Source organism: Bombina bombina, chromosome 2, assembly GCF_027579735.1.
Source record: "Bombina bombina isolate aBomBom1 chromosome 2, aBomBom1.pri, whole genome shotgun sequence".
Classification (NCBI taxonomy): domain Eukaryota; kingdom Metazoa; phylum Chordata; class Amphibia; order Anura; family Bombinatoridae; genus Bombina; species Bombina bombina.
The window spans coordinates 1,001,513,268-1,001,536,611 of NC_069500.1; the positions used below are offsets into that span (position 1 = coordinate 1,001,513,268).

Genomic DNA, 23,344 nt, shown 5'->3' on the forward strand with positions numbered 1-23,344 from the left:
ACGCAAAACCACCTTATCTGCATGGAACACCAGATAGGGCGGAGAACACTGCAGAGCAGATAACTCTGAAACTCTTCTAGCAGAAGAAATTGCAACCAAAAACAAAACTTTCCAAGATAGTAACTTAATATCTATGGAATGTAAAGGTTCAAACGGAACCCCTTGAAGAACTGAAAGAACTAGATTTAGACTCCAGGGAGGAGTCAAAGGTCTGTAAACAGGCTTGATCCTAACCAGAGCCTGAACAAATGCTTGAACATCTGGCACAGCTGCCAGTCTTTTGTGTAGTAAGACAGATAAAGCAGAGATCTGTCCCTTTAGAGAACTTGCAGATAATCCTTTCTCCAAACCTTCTTGTAGAAAGGAGAGAATCCTAGGAATCTTTATCTTATTCCATGGGAATCCTTTGGATTCACACCAACAGATATATTTCTTCCATATTTTATGGTAAATTTTTCTAGTTACCGGTTTTCTGGCCTGAACCAGAGTATCTATCACAGAATCTGAAAACCCACGCTTCGATAGAATCAAGCGTTCAATCTCCAAGCCGTCAGCTGGAGGGAGACCAGATTTGGATGTTCGAATGGACCCTGAACAAGAAGATCCTGTCTCAAAGGTAGCTTCCATGGTGGAGCCGATGACATATTCACCAGGTCTGCATACCAAGTCCTGCGTGGCCACGCAGGAGCTATCAAGATCACCGAGGCCCTCTCCTGATTGATCCTGGCTATCAGCCTGGGAATGAGAGGAAACGGTGGAAATACATACCCTGACTGGAAAAGGTGTCTAACACAGTGCCTGCCGTTTAATAAACGTTCCCAAAGTTTATAAATGCAAATTGTCAGCATAAATATGAATAAAATGCCCAAATAAAGCAATCGATTTAGCCCATAAGAATGTCTACCAGTTTTTTAGCCCATAATAAGCCCTTTATTCTGTTTGTTTGACTAAGAAAATGGCTTACCGGTCCCCATGAGGGGAAATGACAGCCTTCCAGCATTACATGGTCTTGTTAGAAATATGGCTAGTCATACCTTAAGCAGAAAAGTCTGCTAACTGTTTCCCCCAACTGAAGTTACTTCATCTCAACAGTCCTATGTGGAAACAGCAATCGATTTTAGTTACTGTCTGCTAAAATCATCTTCCTCTCACAAACAGAAATCTTCATCCTTTTCTGTTTCAGAGTAAATAGTACATACCAGCACTATTTTAAAATACCAAACACTTGATAGAAGAATAAAAACTACATTTAAACACCAAAAAACTCTTAACCATCTCCGTGGAGATGTTGCCTGTGCAACGGCAAAGAGAATGACTGGGGTGGGCGGAGCCTAGGAGGGACTATATGGCCAGCTTTGCTGGGACTCTTTGCCATTTCCTGTTGGGGAAGAGAATATCCCACAAGTAAGGATGACGCCGTGGACCGGACACACCAATGTTGGAGAAATAACCAATGGCTAAAAGGCCTTTGTCGTAAGATGTATACTTGAATACAATGATACAACATTGATTGTGATAGAAACTATTCTATTACTCCAAGATATGTTAGAAGATCTAGAAAATCGCAGTAGGCACAAAAACCTACGAAAAAGAGGAGTGCCTGAATCAGTGTTACCTAGAGACTTCCCAGTCTACCAAAGCCTGTTTCAACATCTGAAATATCCTACTTTCCTGGAAGAGATAAAATGGGTCAGAGCACACAGAACCCTGAGACCAAAACCACCAGACTCTGCTCCACCACGGAACATCGTGATTCAATTTAAAAATTTCCAGGAGAAGGAAATTCTCTTAAATCAATCAAGGAAGACTCAACCTGTTCGCTTCAAAGGGAACATCCTTCAGTTCTTCCAAGACCTCTCAACCAGAACACTCCAACGAAGAAAGAAATTCTCAACACTCACCACCTTACTGAGAAATAAAAGAATACCCTATAGATGGGGCTTTTCAACACACATCTAGACTATCAGAAACAACACCCGCCTCATCTGCAAGTCCCCAGATGACATCCACAACTTCTGCTCCACACTTGGACTCGATCCCCCCTCAGTTCCTCCCCCAGAACCCCCCTCTTCAATACCTACAACTAAAAGATCAGGAAACCCAGCTGACTCTTGGCACAGTGTACAACTGAAGAACACCCCACCTGCTACCTCACCCAGGAGTCAAACAGTCTCCAGTCCCACACCCTCAACTCACTCATCTTAAAGACCCATCTTAGAGACAATGAAAACCAAACTGACCTCCAGATGTTATCCCTTCCAAGGATGGCCAAGTAAATGTAACAATTACTCTACCATCTGACTTTATACGCCACAGTTACCTCCTATGTTTGCTTCTTATACCTTGCTCAGAAGTTAGATGGTCCTTAAATTCCATTAGCTTACAACCTATTCCCCCCTTCCCTTGTCTCTCCTTCCCTCTTCACTCCCTTCCAATTCCTCTCCCCTTTACCCCCCGACCAGGATATCTTGCTCTACTTATACAACAACAGGTCTCTGTAGACCCATGAATAATAGGGCTAGTAGTGGTAATACCCCCTAACCACTCTCACTTATGTCCTACAATAGGGAGACTTTTTCCTTCTACTTTTGTTACTGAGTTTATTATTGTTATTTACACTATATTATTTAAAACTGTTTATTATCTGGTTTGTTATTTGTTATACACCGAACTTTTTCTTGCAAGAGTGTGCACATTCATCCGAACAAAGCAAAACTACAGCACACATCTCCCATGATATACCGACCATCACCTACACACATAAATGCATAAACCAAACTACAGGTGCAAACACTAACCCTATTAACGAAGAAAGCAAAAGGGCTAAATTCACCCCACAAACGATTGAGAGCACTTCTTGACTTAACAAAGAGACAAATCGACATTCTATTTCTGCAGGAAACCCACTTCAGATGCAACAAAGAACCAAAATACTTTGGCAAAATATTCACTACCCACTACCATAGCTCAGGCACTTAATGGTATAAGCTTCCTTATCAATACATCACTTCCCTTCACGCTCATCCAATCCACAAAAGACTCAGACGGACGAAACTTAGGTTTAACAGGTCTACTCTATGGCAGACCCATCACACAAACATATACTCCCCGAATACCAAACAATCCCCTTTTTTCAAAAACATTCTCAACAAAATAATAGACATAGCTAAAGGACCAACCTTCGTCGAAGGCAACTTTAATATCCCCTACAACCATCCAAAGATAGCACTAACCCAAAACAGCAAAATCTCCAAAAAAGATTTAAACACAATTTGGATAGGACTAAGGACTTTTTTTCTCACCCCAACAAATCATACAGCCTTGACTATATTTTCTCTAATAAATCAGCTTTAGCCTTAGTCCTAAGATGCAACATTTCCCCCACTTCTTGGTCGTTCATTCTGCCGTGAAACTGAAAATAGCATGGCAAAATATACACTCAACGCCATAGCAATCATACAGCCTTGACTATATTTTCTCTAATAAATCAGCTTTAGCCTTAGTCCTAAGATGCAACATTTCCCCCACTTCTTGGCCGTTCATTCTGCCGTGAAACTGAAAATAGCATGGCAAAATATACACTCAACGCCATAGCAATGGAAATTAGATGACAACCTACTACATAATCCAGATACAATAACTAAACTGAATACTATTATTGAAGAATATTTCAGACTTAAAACAGCTAGACATGCATTAGACAGTTATTTACAGATTGAATATCAAGCTCTGCACTCCAAAACAAACAGCATGTTCTTTTATAAAAGTAATAGATCAGGCAAACTCTTAGCCAGAGCTCTGAAAAAAAAGATTAATCTCACTAGTGCTCCCCTCTGAGTGCCGGAGAGGCTGCAGATCAGAACGTAACCCCACACATATATGGTGAACCTGCCCCATTGCACAAAACTTCTGGGAATCCATTAAAAATGAAATCGAAGAGGTCTTACCCATATCTCTTGAATTAGATATTTGGCTCTTTTTTTTCTTCAACAAATTCTCTCAAATAAAATGCAAATACCAACTCTGCAAAGAGACTAATACCCAAAAATTGGAAGTCTCAAACTCTCCCATCAATCCTTACATGGAGAGAGGTTAACACTGAATCCCTTGCATTAGAAAAAACATAAATGATGCTTACCTGATAGTTTCCTTTTCTTCTGATGGAAAGAGTCCACAGCTGCATTCATTACTTTTGGGAAATAAGAACCTGGCCACCAGGAGGAGGCAAAGACAACCCAGCCCAAGGCTTAAATACTCCTCCCACTCCCCTCATCCCCCCAGTCATTCTGCAGAGGAACAAGGAACAGTAGAAGAAATATCAGGATGAAAGGTGCCAGAAGAATATAAGGATGGCCCACATAAAATTACGGGTGGGGAGCTGTGGACTCTTTCCATCAGAAGAAAAGGAAATGATCAGGTAAGCATAATTTATGTTTTTTCTTCTCAAATGGAAAGAGTCTATAGCTGCATTCATTACTTTTGGGAAAACAATACCCAAGCTATAGAGGACACTGAATGCCAAGACCTGAACCTCTACCCAATAAAAAAAAAAAAACTGATTCGTCCGAAGGCGAGAAAACTTTAAAAGGAAAAGCCCCAATGACACTGACTCGCAGTTAGTCCAGAAGCCAAACTAGAGACCGCAAACGGACTTGACTGAGTCAACAGTCCTCCAGGAGACACCGTCGCCTAACAAACGGTCCCCCACGGCTCATCTCCACAAATGAAGGAGACACCAGCCGAAACCCCCAAGGGAACAAGGAAAAGGAGAACCAAGGAAACTGAAAGGTCTCCTACTACAAAAAAGAACACCTCCACGAGTGAGCCCAGCTCAGAGAGACCCAAAGGGGCCCAAACAGGGAAAGGAGGCCACGCCTATACCAAGCAAAACCCGGGATAAGACCGGGCACAGAGACAGAACAGATGTCTCTCCAACATCTTGCAATCACGGAATACAACTGAAGAGGCAAAGTCCTCCCAGTGTCTGACCATAGAATACCAAAGCATTCGACCATGAAAAATTGTGTAATACACCCAGGTGAAAAAAAAAAAACAAGTTTGAGAACACAGAGTCCATAACAGGATGACACAGAGGGTACTTGTGAGGAAGAAGAAGCAGTCAAGCAAGAAACAGACTGCAAAAGCAACCCCCAGACAGAGGGGATGCTCCAGCAACCTAAGTCGCTGGACCTACACACAGGTCCCTAAAAAGGGGAACACAAAACCTCAATCGAGGCCCCCCCTGAGAAGGAGAGTATACCCTCAGAACCCAAAGGTAGAGTAAACCCTCTTCTGAAATCAATGGAGCAAGTTGAAAGGAAAATCTAGCAGACTAAGCTAACAGGATAGACTCAACAAAGCTCACACATTCAGAGGAGACTGCAACCCGACCGCAGCTCCTTAGACCGCTCGGCCATCTTGACCTGCAGACCCACACCCAGCTGGAGCTTCCCAGCCTCAGGGATCCAAGACAGGGGAACAAAAGAATCCCGAAACAGGTACAGGAACAAGCGTAAGGATAGCACAGCCATCCCCACAGAGTACACGTACAACCCGACTCTGAAAACAGACAAGGCCATAGACTTAAGGATCTATCAAAATAAAGGCCCAACAAGTCTGCTTGGAGCCAGCAAGACCCCAGGGGGAACCAATCCCACCTTTCTGCCTCCCATCCAGAAGCCCCAAGCAAGGACTCTATCTCCATAGGGAGGAGAGTATCCCCTAAAGAAAATGGATGATGCTGGAAGGGCAACAACTGTCCTCAAGGTCCGAAGTCACCGGCTAATGGGAAGAAAAATTCCCAACACAGATGTCCTAGAAAAGGACCCCCCTACAAGTAGCTTGCCAAGCAGAGGCACAGCCAACCAATTCGCCTGCAGAGGAGGGCAAGCTGACCAGAGGAATGCAACCCTAAGGCGCACCAGAAATTGAACATCCAACGCCAGTAGCTGGGTATGAACCAACCACCCTTGAGGCTCAAGCCACACGGCTAACCACCAGATGAAATGGGCTACTCTGTGGCAAAGAGTAAAATATACTCTGAAAACCTGGCCAACCATGACCAGGTTAGGTAGATTGAGCAAGGACATAGCCCAAGTTCCCACTACCGTGGAACACCCCAACCAGCCTTGAGATCCAAAATTCCAAAACCACCCAAGACTGGGTAAGGAAAAAGGCCAAGTGAAGCTTCAGCAACCGAAAGTCTCAGGAAGAAAAACAGGTCCAGGCACCTAATAGTTCAGGCAAACCTTACCCTAGGACTAAACACCCCAACTGGCCAAAAAGCCAGACACAAGAGTATGGATGCATATCCAGAGAATCCGGATAACAAGAAGAACTCGAAAGCCGACTAAAGAAAGGAACCACCCCTAGTTAAAGTCCCACGCTCCAAGGAGCAAGGCTAGAAGTCATATGAAGATACTTCTCAGAGCCTCAGGACAACCAAGGGATACCTCGAGGTCAAAAAATCCTACTAGCAGGACTAGACTCCCTATCACCTCCGCACAAGCAGAAGACACAAGGAAGAGAAAGGCACTAAGCCTACCCAGCTCCGGAAATCCCCGAGCTAAACCAAGTCCCCTCAGGGAACAACCATAACCTGGAACACAGATCCCTAAAAGGAGATCCAACTCACCCGGAGACAATGGAAGAAGACCCAAAGGTCTCTAATAACTCAGACAGTACACGTCCAAAAGTAAGAGCTGCATCTAGATACACTACATACAGCTTATGCGTACACCTGCAAGGTGTCAAGAGCTGCAACTGGTTTCAAACTGCAAACCATCCGCATTCTAGAAAGCTATCCTGTACAAGCTGTTGGATCAAGCCCAAAAGGACAATCTAGAGGCCTAAAAATTAAGGACAAACCACTCAACTGCAGTAAGGGGCATTAAGCCCTCCAAGCCTCCACCACATGGGGAGGAAAACTCTAAGTTCTGATGAAATCAGATGTCAGATAGAGTGACACAGCGGAAAACTCCCCTGCCCGTCCATCTATGACTGAAGGCTATAAGGACTGAAACAATCCTTAGCACCTCACAGACTCACAGGTCCTCTCGAATGATTAGTTAAACATGAAAAACAATGATAACCTGAGCACTCTGCGCTTCTACCGAACCAGCCGAGCAGAACAGCGCCACGTCTCTGAACAGCCGCAAGACCGAACGAAACCGGACAGGACCAGCCTGCACCTAGGGTCCTAACCGGCAAGCTGCATAAATTCTCCCTCATAGGGGAAAAAACAGAAAACAGACATTTTTAACATAGGACTAACATGTCCAAAACAACTTCAGAAGAAGTAATAAAGAGTATCAATCCGAGAAGGTTCCCGAAGGAAACAAAAACAAATAAAAGACATCCCATCGGATATAAATAAAATATAAGGCAACCCAAAAGGTTAACGCCCAAAAAGACACAGGCTTACCCGCAGGACCAGCCAAACGGAGCCCCATATTTCAAAACTGGGAAAGATCTCAAACAAATGACAATCAGGAGATTACTTCATCACCACATGTCTAATGAGGTGCACCATTCGAATTAGGAGACTGAAAATCCCCACATCCGGTAATGATAGGGTCATTCAATAACTGAAAAACATGTCTGAGCAATACGCAAAGGCGCGCAATCCTGTAACGAAAGGCACAACACTCAGGAACTGTAGAGGCCCTCCCCAAGGCAGAAGGCCCGGGACAATAGGGCACGAGCACATTCTCAAATAAACGTCTGTAACCCCGGCGTAAACTGAGGGCTACCTGTATATATATTTTAACAGATATATATATATATAGTGACAGGGTGAGAAAAGGTGTGTACATTAACAGGCGGTTAGAGGGAGCAATTTTTCACCGCTACTAAAGAGTTAAACCTGTTGGGTCAGGCCTTTATAAGCAGGTATCATGGAATAGTATGTGTCTCAGGAAGCAGGCTGTTTTCCAGAGTGAAAGAGAGGCTAGAGACCTGCTAGAATTGCTGACAGCCTGTAAAGAGACACACTGGTGAGACAAAATTGTTTTGATTTGTTTTGTATTTTGCATATGCCATTTCTGTGAAGTACTAAAATGGGTTCAGGTTAGCTGGCCACTTTATTATTAGTAAATGTATATATAGTTAGGCTTCTGACAGGTTTTTTATTTGTATGCTTTGTTTTGCTGGCTGCTTTGAAATTGCTGTACTTAGAGACAGTGCACCTGTTAAGTTAAAAAAGACAATTTTCACTGAATAAAACTGTTTGAAAATACAGTTACCATGGCCATTGAGACTGTTCTTTTCAGTGACCTTACCACTATATATATATATATATATATATATATATATATATATATATATATATATATATATATATATATATATAATACTGCTAAAAGCTGGTTTAAATGAGTGTTACAAATTTAAAAACATAAATTATGCTTACCTGATAATTTCGTTTTCATCTGTATGAGGAGAGTCCATGGCTTAATTCCTTACTTGTGGGAAGACAGAACCTGGAGGCAAAGACACCCCAGCCAAAGGCTTAAATACCTCCCCCACTTCCCTCATCCCCCAGTCATTCTGCAGAGGGAACAAGGAACAGTAGGAGAAATATCAGGGTATAAATGGTGCCAGAAGAACAAAACATTTTGGTCCGTCCAACAGAGAAAACGGTCTGGGGCCGTGGATTATCCTCATACAGATGGAAAGGAAATTATCAGGTAAGCATAATTTATGTTTTCCATCTTAATATGAGGAGAGTCCACGGCTTCCTTACTTGTGGGAAACATATACCCAAGCTCTAGAGGACACTAAATTAAATCGGAAGGGTAAAAGAGAAGCGGACCCAATTCTGAGGGCACCACAGCCTGCAAAACCTCCTAAAAGCTGCTTCAGCCGAAGCAAAAAATGTCAAATTTGTAAAACTTTGAAAAAGTATGTAAGGAGGACCAGGCAGTGGCCCTACAAATCTGCTCCATAGAGGCCTCATTCTTGAAGGCCCAAGATGAAGCCACAGCTCTAGTTGAATGAGCCGTAATCCTCTGAGGAGGCTTATATCCCACTGTTTCATATGTTAAGCGAATAATGCTCCTCAACCAAAAAGAGATGGGAAGTGGAAGAAGCCTTCTGCCCTCTGCGCTTCCCAGAATAGACAACAAACAATGCCGAAGTCTGTCTAAAATCCTTCGTGCCCTGAAGATAGAATTTCAAAGCCCGAACCACATCCAGATTATGAAGTAATCGTTCCTTCGAAGAAGGATTAGGACACAAGGAAGGAACCACAATCTCCTGATTGATTTTGAGATCAGGCACAACCTTAGGGAGAAAACCCAAGCCAGTGCAAAGAACAGCCTTGTCAGCATGAAAAATAAGTTAAGGAGGCTCACATTGCAAGGCCACCATCTCAGAGACTCTGCATGCCAAGGCAATAGCCAGTAGAAAAAGAACCTTCAAAGACAGTAACTTAATGTCAACTGAATGCATGGGCTCAAACGGAGCCTTCTGCAAAATCTTAAGAACCAGAATTGAACTCCAAGCAAGGAGGAGTGGAATGTCTAAACACAGGCCTGATTCTCGAAAGAGCCTGAACAAAAGACTGTATATCAGGAAGCTCAGCGAGCCTCTTGTGAAATAAAATAGATAGAGACGAAATCTGTCCCTTTAAAGAACTAGCGGCAAGTACCTTCTCCAAACCGTCTTAGAGAAAGGAAAGAATCCTGGACACCCTTAGCTTATGCCAGGGGAATCCACGCTCTTCACACCAGAATAAGTATGTCCTCCACACCTTATGATAGATGCGACGAGTGACCGGCTTTCTAGCTTGAATGAGAGTATCAATCACTCTCTCAGAAAATCCTCTCTAGGCTAGGACTAAGCGTTCAATCTCCACGCAGTCAGCCTCAGAGAATCTAGATTCTGATGAACAAAGGGACCCTGTTCCAGCAGATCTCTGCGACAAGGTAACCTCCATGGAGGACATCCCCACCAGATTCGCAAACCACATCCTTTGCGGCCACGATGGAGCAATTAGGATTGTCAAAGCTTGCTCATGCTTGATGCGGGCCACTACCAAAGGTAGAAGTGGTAACGGTGGAAAAATGTAAACTAGTTTGAACCTCCAAGGCACTGCTAATTTATCTATCAGCTCTGCCTGTGGATCCCTGGACCGTGACCTGTAACTGGGTAGCTTGGAATTGAGTTGGGACGCCATGAGATCTATCTCCGGCGTCCCCCATCTATTGCAAATCTCCGCAAACACCTCAGGTTGGAGAGACCGTTCCCCCGGATGAAAGGATTGTCGGCTGAGGAAATCTGCTTCCCAGTTGTCCACACCCGGAATGTGGATCGCTGAAGGCGAGCAGTTGTGGGTCTCTGCCCATTCCAGAATCCGAGATACTTCCCTCATTGCTAGGGAGCTCCTCGTTCCCCCCGATGGTTGATGCAAGCCACTGAGGTAATGTTGTCCGATTGGAATCTTATAAACTGGGACGAACCTAGAAGAGGCCAAGCCTTCAGAGCGTTGAAGATCGCTCGAAGTTCCAAAATGTTGATCGGGAGAAAAGATTCCTCTCGAGACCATTGGCCCTGTGCCTTCCTGGTTCCCCAAATGACTCCCCATCCTGAGAGACTTGCGTCCGTAGTCACAATCTCCCAGGATGGTCTCAAGAAGGATGTCCCTTGGGACAGGCGATCTGGACAGAGCCACCAAGAAGAGAGCGATTCTCTCGACCAGAAATCTGTTGAGAAAGATCCGAGGGGTCGCCATTCCATTGCCTCAGCATGCACAGCTGAAGAGGTCTGGTATGGAACCTGGCGAATGGAATGATATCTATGCTGGACACCATGAGTCCAATTACCTCCATACAGCGGGCCACAGATGGCCGTGAAGAGGTCCGGAGGGCAAGACAATGGAAGTAATTTTGCAACGTCTCTGGACTGTAAGGAATATCCTCATGGATATAGAATCTATTATCGTGCCCAGGAATTCCACCCTGGTGCTGTGAACCAGAGAACTCTTTCCTAAGTTTATCTTCCATCCATGAGATTGAAGAAGAGCTCTTGAATGGTCTTCTGCCAGCCGGCAGGACGAAGTCTGGACCAGGATGTCGTCCAAGTACGGCGCTACTGCAATACCTCTGGACCTCGCCACCGCAAGCAGAGCCCCCCGAACCTTTGTAAAGTAGCCAGACCAAAAGGAATAGCCACAAACTGGAAGTGCGGGTCCAGAAAGGCAAATCTTAAGAACGTGAAGTGATCCTTGTGTATTGGCACAAGTAGGTAAGCATCCTTCAAGTCTATTGTAGTCATGAACTGTCCCTCTTGAATTAAAGGCAGAATAGACCTTATCGTCTCCATCTTGAATGATGGGGCCGACAGAAACTTGTTTAGGAACTTTAGGTCTAGAATCGGAGGGAACGTACCCTCCTTCTTTGGGACTACAAAAAGGTTTGAGTAGTACCCTAGACCTCTCTCTGATAGAGGTACTGGCACAATTACTCCCAGGGAGGAGAGATCCCTCAAGCACCCTAGAAAAGCTTCTTGTTTTTCTGGTCTTGAAGATAGGTTTGATAAGCGGAATCTGCCCCTGGGCAGATGAGATTTGAAACCTATCCTGTAACCCTGAACAATGACTTCTAGAACCCAAGGGTCTTGCATGTCCCCCAAAAAAGCCTCCACAAAGAGAGATAGTCTGCCCCCAACACGATCCAATGCCGGATCGGGGGCTGCCCTTTCATGCCGACTTAGTTTCGGCGGGCTCCTTGTTCTGCTTGGATTTATTCCAAGATTGAGATGGTTTCCAAGTTTCCTTGGACTGATCAGGCATCGCGGTGGGCTGCTGGCGTTGGGATTTATCCGAATGAAAGGGAAGAAAATTAGGACCTTGTCCTTTACATTTATTCTTCTTATCCTGCAGTAGAAAGGCACCCTTGCCCTCAGTGACCCTGGATATGATAGAGACAGAAAAGAATCTTCCTCTTAAATGGAAGGGAAAGCAATCGAGATTTTGAAGTCATGTCCGCAGACCAAGACTGCAGCCAGAGAGCCCTATGGGCTAGAACAGAAAAATCTGATGTTTTGGCATTCAGGCAAATAATCTGCATGTTTGCATTAGAGATTAAAGAATTAGCTACCCTCAAGGCCTTAATTCTTTCCTGGATCTCGTCAAGGGGAATTTCCACCTCGATCATCTCCGCTAGAGAGCCGCACCAATAGGTGGCGGCTTCAGCTACCGCAGTAACCGCCGCTGCAGGCTGAAACAAGTACCCCTATCATCAAGTGGGATAGTGGTGCGCTTAGCAAGCGTGGAGATAGCTCCATCCACCTTAGGGACAGACCCCCACAACTCTAATTGAGAGTCCGGAACGGGGAACAATTTCTTAAAAGAAGAAGGGGAAAAAGAAGATCCAAGTCTCTCCCATTCATTCTTAATAATATTTGCCATCTTTATGGGAACCAGGAAAGTCTGTGGCACCACCCTGTCCTCATAAACCTTGTCAAACTTAGGAATAGAAGGTTCCTCTGGTAATTTAGGTTCCGGAACCTCTAACGTAGCCAACACTTCCTTTAACAAAAAGCGTAAGTGCTCGATCCGGTTCCTACTCAGCCGGAGGTTTAGAGGCAGAAGATTCCGACCCAGAAAGAGCCTCCTCTGAACTATCAGAGGCGTCTTCATCAGCGGATAATCTAGTACCAGATAAATCCAACAAATTGGTAGATGACCCCTTTGACCTTTCGCTTGCGCTTAGCAGGGTGAGGTAAAGCACTGAAGGCTGCAGACACTGTCGTTTGTAACTGTTCAGAAAAGTCTGGCGGTAAGAGGGCCCCTCCTGAAGGAGGAATAGCAGTGCAATGGGAGGCTGCATGTGTAGTAGGAGATGATTGCAGGGAATGCACCTCACGAGACAGAGACCCCCTCAGAGGTGGACGGCTTAGTGATACTAAAAATCTTTGTCTTTTTAGATATAATTACCTTATCGAGGCATGTGAAACATAATTAAGCAGGCGGGTATACCGCAGCCTCCTCACAATAAAAATAGGTATTAGATTTAGGAAAAGAGGGAGTACCCTCTAACGCGTCAGAGTCCTCCATAGCTTGCGCTTTAAAGATGGACAATAGAATAAGATAAATGGCACCTTTATACCCCCAATGGCCGGGGCACTCACCACCTCCTATGACCCAGGCCTCACAGAGAAACCACTTGTTCTCCTGTAAACCACACGGTCAGGAAAACGGAAGTCAATGAGACCACACCCGGTCACATGGAGTGCCATGCAGGACCACCCCTGCTCCAGGAGAGAAACGCGCAAAAAATAACAGGCCTCAAAGTTATCTCAAAAACGAAAGTAAAACCTAAATGTTCCACATCTGCCTGAGCTTAATCTCACACCTATTGCAGCATAAAACATAATAAAGCAAGTTATGTATAAATCCCTTCTGTTCAATAACCTCCTTCCGGAGATATTAACCCTTGATTCCATACAGATAATGGAGTCATACTGTGGCCCTGTCTTCTTATGTTATCATATGAGATGAAACGATCTTACCGGAATCTTTGCCGTGGATCAGACACACAGCCTCTCAAGTTTGACAGTCTTGTAGCATCGCAACCGACATGGACTTGAGTTATAGAAGCAGGCAGTGAAACTCTGATTGCTTAGGAGCTGTTAACACGAGTCTGGATGGTTTCGCAGAAAGACTCTCCCTGCATCTCCAGACCTTAACATTCGTCAATGGTCTCACTGAGAGGCTGAGAAGACTAGTGTAAACTCCAGTCCCATACTGAAGTCTACTACCCTCCATAAGAGACTACTCCGAATCTTCCGAGACTTCTCTGCCATCCTCCTGTGACGAAAGGCAAAGAATGACTGGGGGATGAGAAAAGTGGGGGAGGTATTTAAGTCTTTGGATGTGGTGTCTTTGCCTCCTCCAGGTGGCTAGGTTCTGTATTCCCACAAGTAAGGAATGAAGCCGTGGACTCTCCTCATATTAAGATGGAAATAAAGATCACTTAGTGTTTGTAGGTGGCAAAGACATTGGGGGCAGCAGATTAGGGGTTAATAATATTTAACTAGTGTTTACGATGCCGGAGTGCGGCGGTTTAGGGGTTAATATGTTTATTATAGTGGCGGCGATGTCCAGATCGGCAGATCAGGGGTTAATAATTTTATTTTAGTGTTAACGATGCGGGAGGGCCTTGATTTAGGGGTTAATAGGTAGTTTATGGGTGTTAGTGTACTTTGTAGCATTTAAGTTATGAGTTTTATGGTACAGCTCTGTAACGTAAAACTAATAACTACTGACTTACAGGTGGCGGTACAGATCTTGTAGTTATAGGCTGTACCGCTCACTTTTTGGCCGGACAGGCAAACTCGTAATACCAGCGTTATGGAAGTCCCATTGAAAAAGGACTTTTTGAAAGGTGCGGTAGTTACGTTGCGTGACGGCCAAAAAAGTGTGCGGTACAGCTATACCTACAAGACTCGTAATAGCAGCGGTAGTGAAAAAGCAGTGTTATGAAGCTTTTTCACTCATAACGCAAAACTCGTAATCTTTCTTTAAATACTTTCTTTAAATACACTGGCTAAAAGAATACTGCCCTTTTTCTGCATCAATATGGAGGACACAGCAATGCACTGCAGTCAAATTAAGCTCAAGACCGTAATGAAAAAAAAACATGCACATATGGACAGCGACAGTCTTCCTGACAAAAAGCAAAAATGCCTGATGAAGGGCCCTCAGTGTCCTGAAACCTTGCAATTATAGCCACTATTAGTTAACCATTAAAGGTATCACACCCCTACAGTGAACGTTTGACACCCCAATAGAGATAAGCCAATGAAAATAATTTAAAATATACTTGACAATTAATACCCTTGGCATACGAGTTACAACATTCCTTACCTTGACATTTTTTGTGTTGCACTTTTGTTTTGCGTTTTTAAGTCTTCCTCCCCTTTTGTCTCTTGGTACTGTCTAAGTATAACATTAAGTTCTTCTTCCCACTGACTTATATGATTCAAACCATTTATTTGCCCTAAAATTAAAAACAAAACACAATAGTAATTAAAATCTGACATGGTGTGTGTATTAAGTCCTGATACAAGCAGTATTACATAACCAGTTTTACTGACACATCAATTACTTCACACTTGAAGTAGAATCATATTAGTACAGGTGGGTATAGTACCCAGACCACTGGAGAAAAAATAACCCCCTCATAAAAGCCTCATGTGGTGGAAACCCCCTACATATGCCTCTCCCCCTTTTTTGTGTAAATTCATGCAAAGCTAACCAAGAATCTTTTTTTAGAGAAAAGGGAAGAGAAATTGTCTTGACCCTGATATAACACATATTCAATCTTGAAGAATTGCATTTCCTGGTAAATAACAATCTGGTTTGAAATAGTAGAATATAGTGAAAAATAAAGTGTACTAGTACTAAAGCCCGTGTACACAGGCCATTTTTTGCAGTACAGCGGTCCCACCCTTTGCTCTCTCCCCCCTTTCTTTTGCTCTCTCTCCCCCCTCTTTTGCTCTCTCCCCTCTTTGGCTCTCTTTCCTCTTTTGCTCTCTCTCTCCCCCCTTTTTGGCTCTCTCCCCCCTCTATTTGGCCCTTCTCCCCCCCTTCTTTGGTCCTTCTCCCCACTTTCTTTTGCTCCCTCTCTGGCTCTGTCTTTCAAACCCTTTGACTCTCTGGCCACGCCCCCAATGCGGCACCCCGCCCGGCCACGCCCCATTGCGACGGCACCCGCCCGGTCATGTCCCTTGCCGCTCCAGGCCACGCCCCCATCACGACGCTCCCTTCAGCCACGCCCCCTGACACTCCTCTTCAGCCTTGCTCTGTGCTGAGTGTCAGGATCCAAACGGCCAGGTATGTTTGTCATGTGCTGTCTCTACTGCGCATGACTGCATCTGACAAACATACTTGGCCATTTATTATATAGGATTATTCAAAGCATTCCTTATACCTCGTTAACTCTTTTGACCCACAGGCCTCTAGTTATCAAAGTCTGGCGGACCTGATCCGACACTGCGGATCAGGTCCGCCAGACCTCGCTGAATACGGCGAGCAATACGCTCGCCGTATTCAGCATTGCACCAGCAGCTCACAAGAGCTGCTGGTGCAACGCCGCCCCCTGCAGACTGGCGGCCAATGGGCCACCAGCAGGGAGGTGTCAATCAACCCAATCGTACTCGATCGGGTTGATTTCCGGCGATGTCTGTCCTCCTGCTCAGAGCAGGCGGACAGGTTATGGAGCCGCAATCTTTGTGACCGCTGCTTCATAACTTCGGAGCTTGATACATATGCCCCACAGAGTCTACTATTAATGGTAGGAGCTTGTATCTTCCCAGGACTATAAGAACAAGTCTAATGTTGTAGCCATGTGTTGGTCTTGGAAGCCATAATAACAACATTCATAGTATAGAATAAAACTGCTGTAAAAGCATTGCACAACTCATTCTCTGGACTAAAATGTGAAAATAATTTTAAATTGCATGTACCAAACAGGCAGAAGCAAAATTTTGTGGAAATCGCTTGCAAAGTTTAGAAAACATTTAAATGTGTGTTTTAAAATGTGATTTTATAAAAGGTTATGCAAGCTCTGCTTTTATTTGAGTGGTAAATTTGACAGTTTAAACTGTGGATTCTAAATGGAAAAGCATCACTTAATAAAGGGACATTAAACACTAAGGCCTAGATTTGGAGTTTGGCGGTAGATGGGCTGTTAACGCTACGCGGGCTTTTTTCTGGCCGCACCATAAAATTAACTCTGGTATCGAGAGTCCAAAAAAATGCTGCGTTAGGCTCCAAAAAAGGAGCGTAGAGCATTTTTACCGCAAATGCAACTCTCGATACCAGAGTTGCTTACGGACGCGGCCAGCCTCAAAAACGTGCTCGTGCACGATTCTCCCATAGGAAACAATGGGGCTGTTTGAGCTGAAAAAAACCTAACACCTGCAAAAAAGCAGCGTTCAGCTCCTAACGCAGCCCCATTGTTTCCTATGGGGAAACACTTCCTACGTCTGCACCTAACACTCTAACATGTACCCCGAGTCTAAACACCCCTACCCTTACACTTATTAACCCCTAATCTGCCGCCCCCGCTATCACTGACCCCTGCATTATATTATTAACCCCTAATCTTCCGCTCCGTAAACCGCCGCAACTTACATTATCCCTATGTACCCCTAATCTGCTGCCCCTAACACCGCCGACCCCTATATTATATTTATTAACCCCTAACCTGCCCCCCACAACGTCGCCGACACCTGCCTACACTTATTAACCCCTAATGTGCCGAGCGGACCTGAGCGCTACTATAATAAAGTTATTAACCCCTAATCCCCCTCACTAACCCTATCATAAATAGTATTAACCCCTAATCTGCCCTCCCTAACATCGCCGACACCTAACTTCAATTATTAACCCCTAATCTGACGACCGGAGCTCATCGCTACTATAATAAATGGATTAACCCCTAAAGCTAAGTCTAACCCTAACACTAACACCCCCCTAACTTAAATATAATTTACATCTAACGAAATTAATTAACTCTTATTAAATAAATTATTCCTATTTAAAGCTAAATACTTACCTGTAAAATAAATCCTAATATAGCTACAATATAAATTATAATTACATTGTAGCTATTTTAGGATTAATATTTATTTTACAGGCAACTTTGTAATTATTTTAACCAGGTACAATAGCTATTAAATAGTTAAGAACTATTTAATAGTTACCTAGTTAAAATAATAACAAAATTACCTGTAAAATAAGTCCTAACCTAAGTTATAATTAAACCTAACACTACCCTATCAATAAATTAATTAAATAAAATACCTACAATTACCTACAATAAAACCTAACACTACACTATCAATAAATAAATTAAATACAATTTCTACAAATAACTACAATCAAATAAACTAGCTAAAGTACAAAAAATAAAAAAGAACTAAGTTACAAAAAATAAAAAAATATTTACAAACATAAGAAAAATATTACAACAATTTTAAACTAATTACACCTACTCTAAGCCCCCTAATAAAATAACAAAGACCCCCAAAATAAAAAAATGCCCTACCCTATTCTAAATTAATAAATTTAAAAGCTCTTTTACCTTACCAGCCCTGAACAGGGCCCTTTGCGGGGCATGCCCCAAGAAAATCAGCTCTTTTGCCTGTAAAAAAAAACATACAATACCCCCCCCCCCAACATTACAACCCACCACCCACATACCCCTAATCTAACCCAAACCCCCCTTAAATAAACCTAACACTAAGACCCTGAAGATCTTCCTACCTTGTCTTCACCTCAACAGGTATCACCGATCTGTCCTGGCATCCGGTGCTGAAGAGGTCCAGAAGAGGCTCCAAAGTCTTCCTCCTATCCGGCAAGAAGAGGACATCCGGACCGGCAAACATCTTCATCCAAGCGGCATCTTCGATCTTCTTCCATCCGGTGCGGAGCGGGTCCATGTTGAAGCAGCCGACGCGGATCCATCCTCTTCTTCCGGCGTCTCCCGATCAGCCAATAGAATGCAAGCTCAATCTGATTGGCTGATTGGATCAGCCAATCGGATTGAACTTGATTCTGATTGGCTGATTCCATCAGCCAATCAGAATATTCCTACCTTAATTCCGATTGGCTGATAGAATCCTATCAGCCAATCGGAATTCGAGGGACGCCATCTTGGATGACGTCCCTTAAAGGAACCGTCATTCGTCGGGAGACGCCGGAAGAAGAGGATGGATCCGCGTCGGCTGCTTCAACATGGACCCGCTCCGCACCGGATGGAAGAAGATCGAAGATGCCGCTTGGATGAAGATGTTTGCCGGTCCGGATGTCCTCTTCTTGCCGGATAGGAGGAAGACTTTGGAGCCTCTTCTGGACCTCTTCAGCACCGGATGCCAGGACAGATCGGTGATACCTGTTGAGGTGAAGACAAGGTAGGAAGATCTTCAGGGGCTTAGTGTTAGGTTTATTTAAGGGGGGTTTGGGTTAGATTAGGGGTATGTGGGTGGTGGGTTGTAATGTTGGGGGGGGGGTATTGTATGTTTTTTTTTTACAGGCAAAAGAGCTGATTTTCTTGGGGCATGCCCCGCAAAGGGCCCTGTTCAGGGCTGGTAAGGTAAAAGAGCTTTTAAATTTATTAATTTAGAATAGGGTAGGGCATTTTTTTATTTTGGGGGTCTTTGTTATTTTATTAGGGGGCTTAGAGTAGGTGTAATTAGTTTAAAATTGTTGTAATATTTTTCTTATGTTTGTAAATATTTTTTTATTTTTTGTAACTTAGTTCTTTTTTATTTTTTGTACTTTAGCTAGTTTATTTGATTGTAGATATTTGTAAAAATTGTATTTAATTTATTTATTGATAGTGTAGTGTTAGGTTTTATTGTAGGTAATTGTAGGTATTTTATTTAATTAATTTATTGATAGGGTAGTGTTAGGTTTAATTATAACTTAGGTTAGGATTTATTTTACAGGTAATTTTGTTATTATTTTAACTAGGTAACTATTAAATAGTTCTTAACTATTTAATAGCTATTGTACCTGGTTAAAATAATTACAAAGTTGCCTGTAAAATAAATATTAATCCTAAAATAGCTACAATATAATTATAATTTATATTGTAGCTATATTAGGATTTATTTTACAGGTAAGTATTTAAGCTTTAAATAGGAATAATTTATTTAATAAGAGTTAATTAATTTCGTTAGATGTAAATTATATTTAAGTTAGGGTGGTGTTAGTGTTAGGGATAGACTTAGCTTTAGGGGTTAATCCATTTATTATAGTAGCGGTGAGCTCCGGTCGTCAGATTAGGGGTTAATAATTGAAGTTAGGTGTCAGCGATGTTAGGGAGGGCAGATTAGGGGTTAATACTATTTATGATAGGGTTAGTGAGGCGGATTAGGGGTTAATAACTTTATTATAGTAGCGCTCAGGTCCGCTCGGCAGATTAGGGGTTAATAAGTGTAGGCAGGTGTCGGCGACGTTGAGGGGGGCAGATTAGGGGTGAATAAATATAATATAGGGGTCGGCGGTGTTAGGGGCAGCAGATTAGGGGTACATAAGGATAACGTAGGTGGCGGCGCTTTGCGGTCGGCAGATTAGGGGTTAATTATTGTAAGTAGCTGGCGGCGACGTTGAGGGGGGCAGGTTAGGGGTTAATAAATATAATACAGGGGTCGGCGGTGTTAGGGGCAGCAGATTAGGGGTACATAAGTATAACGTAGGTGGCGGTCGGCAGATTAGGGGTTAAAAAAATTTAATCGAGTTGCGGTGATGTGGGGGGGGCCTCGGTTTAGGTGTACATAGGTAGTTTATGGGTGTTAGTGTACTTTAGAGCACAGTAGTTAAGAGCTTTATGAACCGGCGTTAGCCCAGAAAGCTCTTAACTCCTGCTTTTTTCCTGCGGCTGGAGTTTTGTCGTTAGAGCTCTAACGCTCACTTCAGAAACGACTCTAAATACCGGCGTTAGGAAGATCCCATTGAAAAGATAGGATACGCAATTGACGTAAGGGGATCTGCGGTATGGAAAAGTCGAGGCTGAAAAGTGAGCGTTAGACCCTATTTTGAGTGACTCCAAATACCGGCGGTAGCCTAAAACCAGCGTTAGGAGCCTCTAACGCTGGTTTTCACGGCTAACGCCGAACTCTAAATCTAGGCCTAAATAAATGCTAGATAAAATGATGCATTTAATGAAAAAATTAATTTGAGAATAACATGTAGATGTATTTTATAAAATGTCCTTAGTTGTTTAAATAGTGACAAAAACAGAATTTATGCTTACCTGATAAATTACTTTCTCTTGCGGTGTATCCAGTCCACGGATTCATCCTTACTTGTGGGATATTCTCATTCCCTACAGGAAGTGGCAAAGAGAGCACACAGCAGAGCTGTCCATATAGCTCCGCCCCACAGTCATTCGACCAACGGTTAGGAGGAAAAGGAGAAACCATAGGGTGCAGTGGTGACTGTAGTTTAAACAAGAAATTTGAACCTGACTTAATTGCCAGGGCGGGCCGTGGACTGGATACACCGCAAGAGAAAGTAATTTATCAGGTAAGCATAAATTCTGTTTTCTCTTGCAAGGTGTATCCAGTCCACGGATTCATCCTTACTTGTGGGAAACCAATACCAAAGCTTTAGGACACGGATGAAGGGAGGGAACAAGACAGGTAACCTAAACGGAAGGCACCACTGCTTGCAAAACCTTTCTCCCAAAAATAGCCTCCGAAGAAGCAAAAGTATTGAATTTGTAAAATTTGGCAAAAGTATGCAGTGAAGACCAAGTCGCTGCCTTACAAATCTGTGCAACAGAAGCCTGGTGGAATGAGCTATAATTCGCTCAGGAGGCTGCTGCCCAGAAGTCTCATAAGCCAATCGGATGATGCTTTTCAACCAGAAGGAAAGAGAGGTAGCAGTCGCTTTCTGACCTCTCCTCTTACCGGAATAGACAACAAACAAGGATGATGTTTGTCTGAAATCCTTGGTTGCTTGTAAATAGAATTTTAAAGCACGAACCACATCAAGATTGTGTAAAAGCCGTTCCTTCTTAGAAGCTGGATTAGGACACAGGGAAGGAACAATGATTTCCTGGTTAATATTCTTATTAGAAACTACTTTAGGAAGAAAACCAGGTTTGGTACGCAAACCTACCTTATCTGCATGGAACACCAGATAGGGTGAATTACACTGCAAAGCAGACAATTCTGAAACTCTTCGAGCAGAAGATATAGCTACCAAAAACAAAACTTTCCAAGATAATAACTTAATATCTATGGAATGTAAAGGTTCAAACGGAACCCCTTGAAGAACTGAAAGAACTAAATTTAGACTCCATGGAGGAGCCACAGGTCTATAGACAGGCTTGATTCTGACTAAAGCCTGTGCAAACGCTTGAACGTCTGGTACTTCTGCCCGAAGCTTGTGTAAAAGGATAGACAGAGCGGATATCTGTCCCTTTAAGGAACTAGCTGACAAACCTTTCTCCAATACTTCTTGGAGAAAAGACAATATCCTTGGAATCCTAATCTTACTCCACGAGTAACCCTTGGATTCACACCAAAGAAGATATTTCCGCCATATCTTATGGTACATTTTCCTGGTGACAGGCTTTCTAGCCTGGATCAGAGTATCTATGACTGATTCAGAGAACCCACGCTTGGATAGAATTAAGCGTTCAATCTCCAAGCAGTCAGCTGCAGAGAAACTAGATTTGGATGCTTGAATGGACCCTGTATTAGAAGATCCTGCCTCGTTGGCAGTGTCCATGGTGGGACAGATGTCCACTAGGTCTGCATACCAAGTCCTGCGTGGCCACGCAGGCAATATCAGAATTACCGAAGCCTTCTCCTGTTTGATTCTGGCTACCAGCCGAGGGAGAAGAGGAAACGGTGGAAAGACATAAGCTAGACTGAAGGACCAAGGCGCTACTAGAGCATCTATCAGTGCCGCCTTGGGGTCCCTGGACCTAGATCCGTAAAGAGGAAGTTTGGTGTTCTGACGGGACGCCATCAGATCCAATTCTGGAATGCCCCATAGCTGGGTCAGCTGAGCAAAAACCTCCGGGTGGAGTTCCCACTCCCCCGGGTGAAAAGTCTGACGACTTAGGAAATCCGCTTCCCAGTTGTCTACTCCTGGGATGTGAATTGCAGATAGATGGCAAGAGTGATCCTCCGCCCATCTGATTATTTTGGTTACTTCCTTCATCGCTAAGGAACTCTTTGTTCCTCCCTGATGATTGATGTATGCTACAGTCGTGATGTTGTCCGACTGAAATCTGATGAATTTGGCCGCCGCTAGCTGAGGCCATGCCTGGAGCGTGTTGAATATCGCTCTCAGTTCCAAAATGTTTAATCGGGCCCTGAGCTTTCAGGGAGTCCCAGACCGCGCCCCAGCCTATCAGACTGGCGTCGGTCGTTACAATGATCCACTCTGGTCTGCGGAAGCGCATTCCCTGAGACAGGTGATCCTGAGACAACCACCAGAGAAGAGACTCTCTGGTTTTCTGGTCCAGTTGGATTTGAGGAGACAAATCTGCATAATCCCCATTCCCCATACCATTGCTGCTACCATTAATCCAATTACCTCCATGCACTGAGCTACAGATGGCCGAGAAATGGAATGAAGAGCTTGGCAAGTAGTTAAAAGCTTTAACCTTCTGACCTCCGTCAGAAATATTTTCATTTCTACCGAGTCTATTAATGTTCCCAGGAAGGGAACCCTTGTGAGCGGGGACAGAGAACTTTTTTCGGTGTTCACCTTCCACCCGTGAGACCTTAGAAAGTCTAGAACAATCTCCATATGAGCCTTGGCTCTGGGAAAAGACGACGCCTGTATTAAGATGTCGTCCAGATAAGGTGC

General features: G+C 43.7%; 1 protein-coding gene across 1 annotated transcript in view; it reads right to left on the reverse strand.

Moving 5' to 3' along the window:
* ZGRF1 (zinc finger GRF-type containing 1) overlaps positions 1 to 23,344 on the reverse strand; it is a 329,862-nt gene that overhangs the window by 37,384 nt on the left and 269,134 nt on the right. Inside the window, exon 26 of the mRNA XM_053700189.1 lies at positions 14,870 to 15,002. Coding sequence (XP_053556164.1) covers positions 14,870 to 15,002 — 133 coding nt within the window. The remainder of the gene's footprint in view (positions 1 to 14,869; positions 15,003 to 23,344) is intronic.